Source organism: Diceros bicornis, chromosome 32, assembly GCF_020826845.1.
Source record: "Diceros bicornis minor isolate mBicDic1 chromosome 32, mDicBic1.mat.cur, whole genome shotgun sequence".
NCBI classification, from domain to species: Eukaryota; Metazoa; Chordata; class Mammalia; order Perissodactyla; family Rhinocerotidae; genus Diceros; species Diceros bicornis.
In genome coordinates, this window is record NC_080771.1 from 34,473,943 (window position 1) to 34,486,274 (window position 12,332).

Sequence of the window (12,332 nt, forward strand, 5' to 3'; positions counted from 1 at the left end):
TCCGACCGGGAAGCAGGCGCTAGGCAGCTCCCGTGGCTCTTTTTCAGCACTGTCTCCCCGAACCCGCAGGTCATTGGTGCTGTCGACTTCAGCCAGGCCGAGGGCAGCCCTGCGTGTCCTGAGTGCCCAGCTGTCCCCGAAGTGCCCGGCCCACAGGGAGTCCAGAGGGTTTCCCCAGCTTGTGACCCACACGCTCCGATTCCCACCAGGCGCAGGGGCCGGTTGGACTTTGGTTCGGGGTCTGCCGTTCTTGTTCCATTGGGTACTTTTCAGGGAAAGGAAACTGGGCCGAAGCTGCTACCAAGGCAGTCCCATTCAACTGCCTGCTGGCTGGGAGGCTTCTTGAAGGTCCCACAGCCTCTCTGGGCCTCACAAGTGAAGGGGCCAGACTCGATGATGGCCAGGTTCTTTTCCATGTCCAAATGGTGTGAGTCCGCCAGGCCCAGGTTCCCATGTCCTGGTTGGAAACAACGATGGATGAGGAGGTGGAGGGTAGAGGGGCAAGCTGGAGAGAAGCGGGGCTTGTGGGAGGGTGTCCCTCAGCTGGAATGCTGCCCATGCCAGGCCGCAGGGCCAGCGTTGACACCCACCTTCAAGGTCTAGCACCGGCCAGAGTTGTAACCTGTGGCCCCCCCCCAATGCTCACTGCGCCAGGTCTGCCCAGAAAGGACTTCAAGATTGACCTGGACGGAGCAGACTCAGAGAGGGAGAGCGGAGGGCCCTGGGGAGCAGACGCACGCAGAGTGTCTGGGCTCCTGCCCGTGGTCATGGCCAAGGGTCGCAGGTCACAGCCTGCGCTGGTTGAAAGCCAGGACAAAGCTCAGCTGGGACAGGGACCCCCGCTTCCCAGTCGCAAGTCTGTCGTGGCTGCCTCCCGCTGGTGACTGAGCTGTCCCTGGGTGCTGCCCCTCCAGCCCCACGAAACTCTGGGTAGCCCTGGTACAGGAGCAGATGTCTCAGGATAACGTCCCAAGGGCCCTTTCGTAGAGAAGCACATCGGATGATGGCCGTCGTCTCCTCTGCTCTCTCCGTCGTTCCCCCAAGTGAGGTACCTGACCCGGTGCGGGGTCAGGCCCAGGGTGGACGAGGGCTGTGGTGTGACCAGGTGCAGGGTCGGGCCCAGGGTGGGCGAGGGCAGTGGTGTGACGGGGTGCAGGGTCGGGCCCAGGGTGGGCGAGGGCTGTGTGGTGTCACCGAGACTCATCCTCGCCCTCCACACTGCAGTGTACCTGGGGGGGCAGGGGGCGGTCCTGCAGCCTGTCACAGAGGTCCTTGTTAAGGGCATCCAGTTGGTGCTTAGCGATTGTTTGTGTGGCTGGTTAAGTGCGCGTCTAGGAGAGCTGATGGGGCCACTGTGAGATTGCGGTTTTATTTTCAGACCTCACTCTTGCTCTCCTCACAGCGACTTTGGGGTTTCAGCTGTTAATTACATGTGCCGGGCAGCCTCAGGCGCTAATCCTCGAGGTCAGATGACAGAAGTGACGCTGGGCGCTCTGCCTCTTGTCATCTCCAATCCACACACGTTTCGCCAACTCTTGCCGCATACCACCAGTTAATTACGGCCACCATGGCCCTGCCGCGGCAGCCACGTGAGACTGGGGACGGGCGCTTGCTAATTGGCGAGTGTTGGGGATCGATCTCAAGGCTCCGGCTGGCGAGGGACGCCCGCCCCCAGGGATTAGGCTGCTAATTGTCGGTGGCCTCCCTCCATCGAGGAGCACCTGGCCCCCTGAGCCCTCTTGTCTCTCGGTGCCCCTCCTGTTCCCTCACCCCCGGCGACTGGAAGTGAGGCAAATCCAGAGAGACGCGGCTAATGACGCTGGTGGGGCTCGGGCCAGGAGGGTGGTCTGGAGGTGGAGGGTCGAGAGAGGAGAGTGGTCTGCTGGCGTGGCCCCCTGGGCTGGCAGATTCTCCTGTTTGTAAGGCCTGGGGCCTGGCTCAGGATGGGGCTCTGAAGTGTCTGCTCCCAACTTCCCTGCTCCATCTGCCTGGTCCCCGGAGGACCAGAGCCCACCTGGCTTTTGACCCCGACTCTTCTTCCGGGCCACTGCAGCCTCTGCCTTGGCCGGTGGGCACTCTTGATTTGTTAGGCTTCTTTCTTTCTGGTTTCCACCCCAGAGCCTGAAGAGCCACCCTCCTCCTACCTACGGGCAGAGTTTAGGCGGGGCCACCCAGGGTGCAGACAGGGTGCACAGTAGGTCCTCTCGGGCGGCCGTGCATCCAAGGCTGAGTGTGACGTGAGCTATAAGAGCGGTAGACACGGGGGCCGGCCCGGAGGCCCAGCGGTTAAGTTCTCACGTTCTGCTTTGGTGGCCGGGGGTTCACCGCTCTGGATCCTGAGTGGAGACCTACTCACTGCTCGTCAAGCCATGCTGACGCGACGTCCCACGTGGAAGAACTAGAAGGGCCTGCAACTAGGATATACAACTATCTACTGGGGCTTTGGGGAGAAAAAAGAGGAAGATTGGCAACAGATGTTAGCTCAGGGCTGATCTTCCTCAAAAAAAAAAAAGAGCAGAAAACATGGCGGCAGCATTCACAACAGCCAAGAGGTGGACACACCCAAGTGTTCGTGAATGGATGAATGGATAAACAAAATGGGGTCTGTCCGTACAAGGGAATAGCACTCAGCCGTAAAGAGGAGTGAAGTCCTGACACCTGCTACCACATAGATGAGCTGTGAGGCTTCATGCTGAGTGAGAAACCAGACACACAAGGCCGTGTATTGTATGATTCTGTTTACAAGAAACATCTAGAATGGGCAAATCCATGGAGACAGGAAGCAGATTGGTGGTTGCCAGGGACTGGGGTGGGTGACTGCTGATGGGTACAGGTTTCTTTTGAGGGGAAAAGACTAGAATTGACTGTGGTGATGGTTGTACAGCTGTGAACATACTAAAGACCGTTGAATCACATACTTGTTACGGGTGAGTTCTGTGGTGTGGGAATTGTATCTCAATAAAGCTGTTACAACCAAGAAAAAGAAGAGCAGAGATTCCATGGAAATTTCTTTTTTAGAGAGAAGATCCTTTACATAGTATTTTTTTCAAAAATTTAAAGTGAGTTTTTTATCAAGATCTAAATACCTACAGACTAGTACGCAGACTATAAGTGTCCAGGGGGCCAGATTTTCAGGGTGAGCCCACAGATCAGGAAACAGAGTGAGGCCCCTCCCGTCTTGGCCGCCAATGGGCAGAACGGTCTGGATTCCCACCCTGGTGGTGCCTCTGCGTCTTTCTTGGCACAGTGGTGTTTGTGAGACTCACGTGTGGCTGAGGGCTCTGGCTGCTTCTGACCCCGCCATGGGGCCCCACACCCTGAGAACATGCGCATGGCTGTGTCCTTCCAGCTGCCAGTGGGCACAGGGGTGGTTCCACATCAGGGGCTGCCGGGACACCCCGTCGCCATGTCTTTGGGGGATGTCAGCCCTGTGTTGCCGGTGTGTCCCCAGGAGTTGGGTGGCCGGGCCAGGGCGTGGGCGGATATGACGCTTGAGAAGGCGCAGCCAGTTTCCCGAAGTTGCACAAACCCAGTTGAGGGTTCAGCATGCTATGACCTCCTCGACTTACACCAGGGTTTCCCTCAGCTCATCAGAGTGCCTGGCAGCCCACGGGCCCCTGGCAGCCATTCTGGAACTGTGGATGCCCGAGCTGGCTGCTCCGGCCCAAGACCCGCACCCACAGTTGTCCTGAAAGGGCTTCCTGGGTGGGTCTCCCCGACTTGGCCAGACCCAGCTGGTTTCCAAACCTCGGAGGCTGTCCCCACTGGGAAGGAAGGTGGCGAGCATCATCCCGTTGGCCCTCCCCTGGCGGTGACAGCGTCTGACCAGGAGGCTTGGAGCTATCCCCCTCTAGTGGGCACAGAGCTGCCTCGGGGGTTCACCTGGCCAACTGGGGGTTGCAGAATTCCTAAGGTGTGGGCCATGGTTGGCAGGTCCATCTAGGGAATCGGAGGTCACACCTCAGGGTCGGTGGGCAGTGACGGATGGGAGTTGGGAGTGAGGGGGCGCCTGGCTTCAGCATTGTTCGCAAGGTCGCTGGGTAGAATGTGCTGCTGGCTGCTCTAGAGGGCGGCCTGCAGGTTGGATGGGGGAGATCTGGCTGAACCAGGGGTCTCCCCACAAGGCTGCCCTGTACAGTTGTGCAAGCTGTACATAAGTCTAGGAGCCACATTGAAGAGGCCTGGACAGGGCCACCTTGCTCAGGGCAAAGCTCTGTCCTGGCGTCTGTGGGGCCTTGGCGTCCAGCCGCTCTGCCTCCTGGTCACACTGCTGAGGCCGTGCTTGGCTGGTGGGCCCTCTTGGGCAGAAAGAATGGAGAACACCACATAGTTCATCTTGGCGATGGCTCGGAACTGTGAGGATCGTGTGAGAGCCCCCGTGAGCCGTAGGCCGCCCCTCTCCCCACCTCCCCTGGAAGCAAAGGTTCAATTTGGTCACCTGAGTGTGGCCACTTGAAATGGTGTGGAAACCAGACAAGGGTCCCTCGATCCCTGGGTCCAAGATGAGTTCTGAACAAAATCCAGGGAGGAGGCCTAGAAGTCGATGGACTTCTCCTTCTGGAAGGGGGCCCTGTGCTGACCCCAGTTCCCTCACCTCCCCAGGGCTGCAGGGGCCCCAAGTGGGGCTCTCAGAGACAGAAGGTGCCCAATTAAACGGTCAGCGTTTGCCCCTCGAGTCCAAGAGTGAGATGGGGTGTCTCCAGGCCGCTACTTGGGACTAGCAGCAGTGGCCTCCACGCGAGATCCGCCTAGACCAAGGCTGGCACCCCAGGTCCCTAACGAGGAGTGTTCAGGTCCCAGCCCTGCCTCTGGCCAGCGGAGTGCACGGCTGCCCGAGCTCAGGCATCCCGCCGTGACCGTGGGGTCAGACAGCTGGATGCACAGGGCCACTGTGGGCGAGCGTGTGCCCCTCGCCCACTCCCTGCCTGGCGCCAGTTGAAGCTCTGCCATGATATGATAAAATCTGGGGGCTGCCTGTTTGGTCTGCACTGGACACAGGGCCCTGGGTGCTGTTCATGGCTCTCAGAGGAGGTGGGGTCTGCGATGGCGGCTTGGGGGAGCGTGAGCCAAACACTGGCCCATCTGTGACTCCATGGCTGGCTGAGTATGTGGGGGGCAGTGTGGCCGTGGTGTGACCCTGACTCAGGCTGCTGTGTTCTCCTCCCGCAGGGTCTTCACTGAGCAGTGACTCGTCCCCTGTCTCCTCCCCGGCCACGAACCACAGCTCCCCCGCCAGCACACCCAAGCGTGTGCCCATGGGCCCCATCATCGTCCCCCCGGGGGGCCACAGCGTCCCCAGCACGCCCCCCGTGGTGACCATCGCCCCAACCAAGACCGTCAATGGCGTCTGGAGGAGTGAGAGCCGGCAGGTGAGTGCCCGGGGAGTGTGGGTGGAGCTGGGGGTAGCCACAGGTCATGGTGCAGGATGGTGGCCTCCCACAGGGGAGGACTGGATTTTAGGGTTCAGAGCCCTCAACCCCCAACTCTCACTCTCCTAAGCCTCTGTCTCCTTCTCTCCAAAATGGGGGTGACAGCAGTGCCTCCCTGGAGGATCCATGCAGATTAAGGAAACTGGAGGGTGTTGGTGATCCCGGTTGCTGCAGCCAAATGCCACGGGCCGCGGCCTCACACAGAGGTTTATTCCCTCCCACTTCTGGAGGCTGTGAGGCCAAGGTCAAGGGGATGCAGGGCTGGTTTCTCCTGAGGCCTCTTTCCTTGGTGTGTAGACGCCGTCTTCTGCCCGTGTCCTCACATGGTCGTCCCTCTGCGTGTCTGTGTCCTGATCTCCTTCTTATAAGGACACCAGTCCTAGTGGATCAGGGTCACCCTGATGACCTCGTTTTACCTTCTTTAAAGACCCCATCTCCAAACAGTCATATTCTGAGGTACTGGGGGTTGGGGCTTCAACATAATGAATTTTGAGGTGGGCACACTTCAGCCTGTAAGCCCATGTAAAGTGCTTAAAATAGTGTTTTCATGTCGCAGACGCTCCATAAACATTAGCTGTTATTACGCCCTTGCTCAACCAAGGAACTGAAAGAGGGAAGACACCAGCCCACGTTTTCATGTGTCACATTTTCATGTTTCTATGTTGCGTTTCAAGCCTGCCGAGAGCGCCCTTCCCCACGCTTGGGAGTCCCTGGGTGTGGCCACTGCCAGGGTCTGCCCCCACCTACCTCACTCCCCCTGCCCCGGGTCCTCCCAGCCTGGAGGGGCCCTTCCTAATTCAGAACACTGTCGCCACGCTTCTCTCCAAGATTTTCCTGCCGAGTTCCTAGAGGGATGTCACCACTTGGAAACACAGTCATGTGTCACTTAACGATGGGGACATTCTGAGAATTGCATCGTTAGGCGATATCGTCATTGTGAACATCACAGCGTGTCTTGACCCAATTCTGGATGGTCTAGCCTCCTCCACACCTGGGCTCTGTGTCACTAATCTGTGGGACCTGTCGGTCTAGGAGGATGGGCGTCCACAGAGGGGGCATCCCTTAGGCCCTGACCTGGGGTGCGAATCCTCAGGGAACCCAGCGGGGATCCCTGAGTCCCTGGAGACAGCCGCGGCCCTAACTTGTCTGTCACGTTGGAGGTGAAAACCCCCCTGGGCCATCACCTGGCGAGGGCCCCCTGTGCCCACCTGGAAGCTGCTGTCTCGGCTTCGTTCCCCTCCTTGCGTGCAGTCTGGGGGCAGGAGGGACAGGGCAGGGCCTGGCGGGCAGATTCCAGCCAGACATCTTTGGAGCAGCCTGAGCCACTCCCGGTCCTGGTTTGAGGGAGGACGAGGGTCTTCATCAGAATCTCTTGCCTCCAGAGGGGCGTGTTGCCCCTCGCTGTCAGCCGCCTGGTGGTCGGCCTCGACCTCAGGGCCCCTCAGCCGCGGCTCCCTGCCTCTCCAGGCGGTTTCTGGTCCTGTCGTGTCCCTGGCTCAACTCTGGCTTGTGACGGCCGCCACGGCCAGAATTGTCCCCTGTGCTCCCGCCCGAGAGGAGCTTCCTGCCCTACCCTGCCAGCCCGACCCAGGGCGCCTCGTAAGCGTTCTGGCGCCTTTGCCGCGGTACTCGTCCCACGAGCTCGTGGCCCTCCCCAGAGGGTCTAACTGCCTCTGAAACATTTAGTAACCCAGAGGAGGGGCCGGGAGAGATCTGCTCTAGCCGGTTACCGTCGTGCGGTTAATGAAACACTCCTGCCGCCAGGGAGGGTGGCGGGGAAGGGAACTGGATTAGCAGATGATGTATGGCTCAGCGGCTCCCGCACAAAGGCTCAGTGGAGGGTTTAATCCTTCTGGGGAGGGGGAGCCGAGAAGAGGTGGGAGGGCAGGAGAGGGGAGCTGCCTCCTGAAGTAGCGGCCCATGAGTCGGGAGCGGGGGGAGGCTCTGGGGCCCCTTTGCCAGGGTCACCCATATTTCCCAGGTAGTGAGAGCTGTGAAAAGACAGATGAAATGAAAAATGGTCTGTTTTAAAGCTAACAGGGCATGTCCTGCCTGCCTGACGGAAACCTCTCTAATCACCAGAGAATGAAGGATTTTCCTCCCCCGCGTCCTTTTTTCTTTCATCGCTACAGCTGCGCCTGCAGCCGCTGCTCAGAAATAAAAGCTGCCCGCAGATGCTCCTTGATGCCTGCCTGGCTGCTGCTGCTTGGGTGCCGTGGGGTGGCCGGCAAGCTGCCGGGGCCTGGGCCGCTCAGCCCTCCCGCCCTGCACAGCCCCTGCGCGCCCGGCTGGCCTGACCTCTTTCCCGGGTGCCTGGCACAAGCTTGGCAGGGCTCCAGCCAGACGGGAGGTACATGGTCTGGCCCGCTGAACCCCCTGCCTACCGGCCCCACCCCCAGCCTCTCCAGCTCCTTGTTTGTCCTCGGCCAGGCCGGGAAGGTGCCATCTGGCCCAGCCACCTCCAAGCAGGGCTTTGTCCCACCGAGGGGAGAAGGGGGCTTCTGGGGCCGTCTCTGAGCTGGGGTTGTGTGGTGTGCTCGGGCCTCTCGTTCTGCTGTGTGCTGACTCAAAACAGTGCCGGAAGCACGTGGAAGCAGGGGGTGCCCTGGTTTGCCCGGAGCTTCTCCCAGATGTTGTCCTCCTGCAAGGCCTCGGCTGTCCTGGGTTGATAGTCGAGGCCCTTGGCTGCCATCTCCCTCCTGCTCCGGCCCTGGGGGGAGGGGGCCTCACTGCCAGCCTGGGAGCAGAGCCCAGGTCACCCCAGGTCCCCGTCAGTGCTGGGGTCAGAGGTCACCTGGGATGCTGCCCTGATACCTGGGGGACCTGGGCCTTCAGCTACCATACCTCTATCTGGAGAGCGTCCCAGCTGCACTGGCCCCTGTCAGTGCAGCCCAGACCTCGGGCACAGGGCCTTCGCCCCACGCTGGCCCCCGTGAGGGGCAGACCCTAGAGCAGGCTGGTTCAGGGCCCTCGCACCTTCTTTTCACAGACGTTTGGCACTTTGCTAGCCTGGGCCCATGGCGTGCTAGGTGAGGGGTGTGAGAGAGAGCCCAGCGAGCCCTGACCTGGAAATAGCCCCTCGGACCATAGTACCAACGGGGGGAGCGCAAGGAGGGGCAATGGTGGCCTGGGGGTGCACCTGCTGTGTGCGAGACCCCTACAGCCATCCCGCTGTTCTATGAGCTGGTGCTGTGATGTGCGCATTTGACAGATAGGGAAACTGAGGCCCAGGACAGTTATGGGACTCATCTAGGGTCTCTAGGACCAGATAGGAGCTGTCCCCTAAGGCGGGAGGGGCATCTAGGGGACCTGAGGCCAGGTGTCAGCCCCTGTATAGAAATCTCCAGAAAACTGAGAGGCAGGAGTTCTGGGCTCCCTCTCTGACCCAGAGAATTGGTGCACATGTGTGTCCCGCCCTTGACCCTGCTGTGTGAACACCCCTTCTGGGAGGGGCGAGTCGGAGTTCATGAACCTGTGAGGACCCTGCTTCGAGCACAGGGCTGTGCCAGCACGTGGGAAAGGAACAGATGTTGCTGCTCATTAAAAATTCCAATCAGCGGCCTGTCTCCTTCAATTAATTATCGCTGATGTGTCTTCTGGAGGACCGAGGAGGACACGGCGGCTGCCTGGCACCGCGTGTTTGGTAAATAAGCCTGACAAATGGGCCCTTCTCTGCCGGCCTCAGCCGCGTCGGTGGCCTGCTCCGGTGTCACAGGCTGCTGCTGTGAAGACGGATGGGCCGCCAGAGGGGCGGCTGTGGCGATGTCCCTTGCCGTCCACGCGGGGAGTTGGATCTCCTGGGGGTCTCTGCCTTCCGTCCTGACTCCGACAGAGGAAGACAGACGGCAAGGCAGGGAGTGGAGGACAGGGAGCGAGGTGTCTCCTTAGGTCCAGGGTCACGTCACTGCCCTGTGTCCAGTGGTCATTCCTGGACATGCTTCCCATCCTCAGCCTGCCGGTTCAGTGAGGGGAGAGAGGTTGTGGCCCCCCTTGTTTTTGGAGTGGTTGGTGTTTCGTGGCGCCATGGAAACTCTGTGGGTTTGGGTTTGTGGCCCTGGGAGCGCCGCCTGCTTCCTCTGAGCCCTGGTGTGCCGTCTGATCAGGAGTGGCCAGACCTGACACCAGGCCCTATCTGACCCAGAGGGTTGGGGCACGTGTGTGTCCCACCCTTGACCCCACCATGTGGACACCCCTTCTGGGAAGGGTGAGTCCGAGTTCTTGAATCCATGTGGACCCCACCGTGAGCGGAGGGCCGTGCCAGCACGTGGGAAGGGAACGTGCCGGGAAGCTCTTGGGGCTCAGGGGAGGCCCAGGCCACTGTTCTCACCTTCGGTGGAGAAGGACTGTGACAATGACAGAGCCCCAGGCTGGCAGCTGCTCCCAAATCCAGAGCAGGACCCCACTGACCACAGTTAACACTTTCTGAGCCTTGCTACGCGGCTCCCTTTCAGCCACATAAATGACAAAAATGGTCCGAACCTTTTGGTGGTCTGTTTTCTTGGGGCTGGACATGCCTGTGGACAGGTGTGCAGAACATCCCTCCATGTGGACAGGGGTGGCACGCCCCACCCTTGGTCTTGCCAGGGGCCTCCTCCTCCCCCCCCAGCCCATTCCCGGGTTCCGCCTCCCTGGCCAGACCCCAGGTCGGTCACTCTGCCCATGAGTCTGGGACAGGCGGGGCTGCAGCCCACAGCCCCTCACCAGTGTGTGCAAAGGTGTCCCCAGACAAGTCTGGCCAGTTGAGGCCCCGTGGCTGCCTCCTCTGGCCAGTGCCAGGGCTGCCCCAGGGGTTGGCGGGGGCAGACTGACATGTTCAGCCCAGGGGCAGCGCCAGCTTCTCGTCTGCATCCCTCTGTGGCCACCAGGAGGCCAAGGTGTCTGTGATGCAGGCCGACAGCTGTCGGCACAGCTGACACCTCGGCCCCTGGGGGACGCCCCTGTGTGCCTGGTGATCAGCAGGCGTGGGGGCTCCAGATGGGTCTGCCGGGCCTTGCTGTGGTGCAGAGCCTGCTTCCTGGGGGTGCTGGGGCCAGTGTCACCTAACTCCCCAAGTTCAGGCTTGGAGCCGGTGTGACCTGGGGGCAATCCGTGCTGGGAGGGAGGACACGGGGGTTTGTGCGAGACGGGGAGCCCTCCCGGACGCTTGTCCAGGTGACCCCGGTCTTCCTGGAAGGGGGTTTTGTGGTTTTTTCCTGTTGCACCGAGGAGAGAACAGCTCCCCAGGTGGATTTCAGCCCAGACCTGCCCGTCATTGGAACCTGTGCCCCCCCTTCTCACCATTCTGCTTCCCACACCACATATACAGTGGGTTTGAGTAGAAAACGTTCGGAAGAGGACGTCTCTAGAACACACACTGAACTAGAGCCTTTCTGAGTCTGGAGGGAGACCCAGCCCCGTCCACATTGGCAGCCATCTGAGTGGCCTGTTGCCACTCCCCCGCCCTGACCCACTGCTCTCTGTCCTTCAGCAGGACGCCGGCTCTCGGGGCAGCAGCGGCGGTCGGGAACGCCTCATCGTGGAGCCCCCACTGCCCCAGGAGAAGGCGGGGGCCCCGGCCATCCCCTCCCACCTGCTTAGCACCCCCTATCCTTTTGGCATCTCCCCGAGCTCGGTCGTGCAGGATTCCCGCTTTCCTCCACTCAAGTGAGTTTGGATTGGGGGCTGGGGTTGGGCGTGTGTGCTCGGTCCTGGACCTCTGCGGCTCTGGCCACTGTCTGGCAGTATGAGTCTGCAGCAGCTGAGGCTGGGAGCCGCCAGGTGGTGGCTCAGCCCCAGGCCCATGGCCCTGTCTGTGCCTGCTGTCCATTTCCACACTGAAATGATGGCTGGCTCTCCCACCCTGCCTGAACCCTGGGTTCCTGAGACCTGGGGTCCCTCTAGGCTGCAGGTAGCAGGCCTAGCCTGCTGGTGAGGACAGCGTGGGGCTAGGTGAGCTCGAGGGCCAGCAGCTGCACCTCTATGCCCTCAACCTCCTTCCAGGACCAGCGTCTCATTAGTGAGAGCCAGGACCTGTCCCTTGAGGCTCATCCTTCCAAAGGAGGTGGTGCTGGGGTGGGGCGTGGGGAGGCGGCCCATTTCCCAGCCTGGAACAGGCCTTCTGTTCACCTCTGGCTTTTCATTGTCCGCCCGTCCTGCCTGCAGCCTCCAGCGGCCCGTGCACCACGTGGTGCCCCCCAGCACGGTGACTGAGGACTACCTGAGGAGCTTCCGGCCCTACCACACCACCGAGGACCTCCGCATGTCCTCCCTACCTCCCCTCGGCCTGGACCCGGCCACTGCTGCTGCCTACTACCACCCCAGCTACCTGGCCCCACACCCCTTCCCCCACCCGGCCTTCAGGTGAGGCGTCCCGAGACCTCCCCACCATGGTCCCCACTGAGTCGCCCAGGGCCATCACCCCACCTGCCCTTAGGGCCAGGCACTAGTCTGCTCATGGAGAAATGGAAGCTGGCTGGGGGCGTGTTTTTCACCTCCTGGGGCCAGACTCCTTGCCTGGTGCAGCCCCCCCACCACAACCTTCCTCCTCAGCCACTGGGACTTGGCTCCCGATAGAAGATTCTTCTCGTTGTCTGAGCTGTCATTTTCCCAGTACTCCCTCTCGTCATTGGCTCCACTGGTGGCACACAACTGTTAATAAACAGCACGTGGTTTTAGGTAGATGAGGGCTCCAACCACTCAGTGGAAATTAGCGCCGTGTCGCTGCTCTGTGTAGAAGCTTCCTGAACCCCAGCTTGACGGGTCTGTAGTTACGATGTGGACTGCCCTTCACACAGACCTGGAACAGTCTTTTCCCCTTGGCCAAATTGTCCTGGCCTGGCTGAGCTGAGGGGTGGCAGGCAGGGCCTCCAAGCCCTGAGCTGTTGGCATCTAGTGGTCTCTGTTAGTATGGGGCTTTGGGGCTGG

The 12,332-nt window shown here is 60.7% G+C and overlaps 1 protein-coding gene across 3 annotated transcripts in view; it reads left to right on the top strand.

Annotated features, from left to right (window-relative positions):
- The window catches only part of GSE1 (Gse1 coiled-coil protein), a 422,603-nt gene that overhangs the window by 392,345 nt on the left and 17,926 nt on the right, over nucleotides 1-12,332 (top strand). For 2 of the 3 annotated variants that reach the window (XM_058528415.1, XM_058528413.1), the window contains exons 4-6: nucleotides 5,170-5,369; nucleotides 10,897-11,072; nucleotides 11,571-11,768. In XM_058528415.1, the coding sequence (XP_058384398.1) occupies nucleotides 5,170-5,369; nucleotides 10,897-11,072; nucleotides 11,571-11,768 (574 nt within the window). The remainder of the gene's footprint in view (nucleotides 1-5,169; nucleotides 5,370-10,896; nucleotides 11,073-11,570; nucleotides 11,769-12,332) is intronic. The other variant, XM_058528414.1, reaches the window with a different exon arrangement.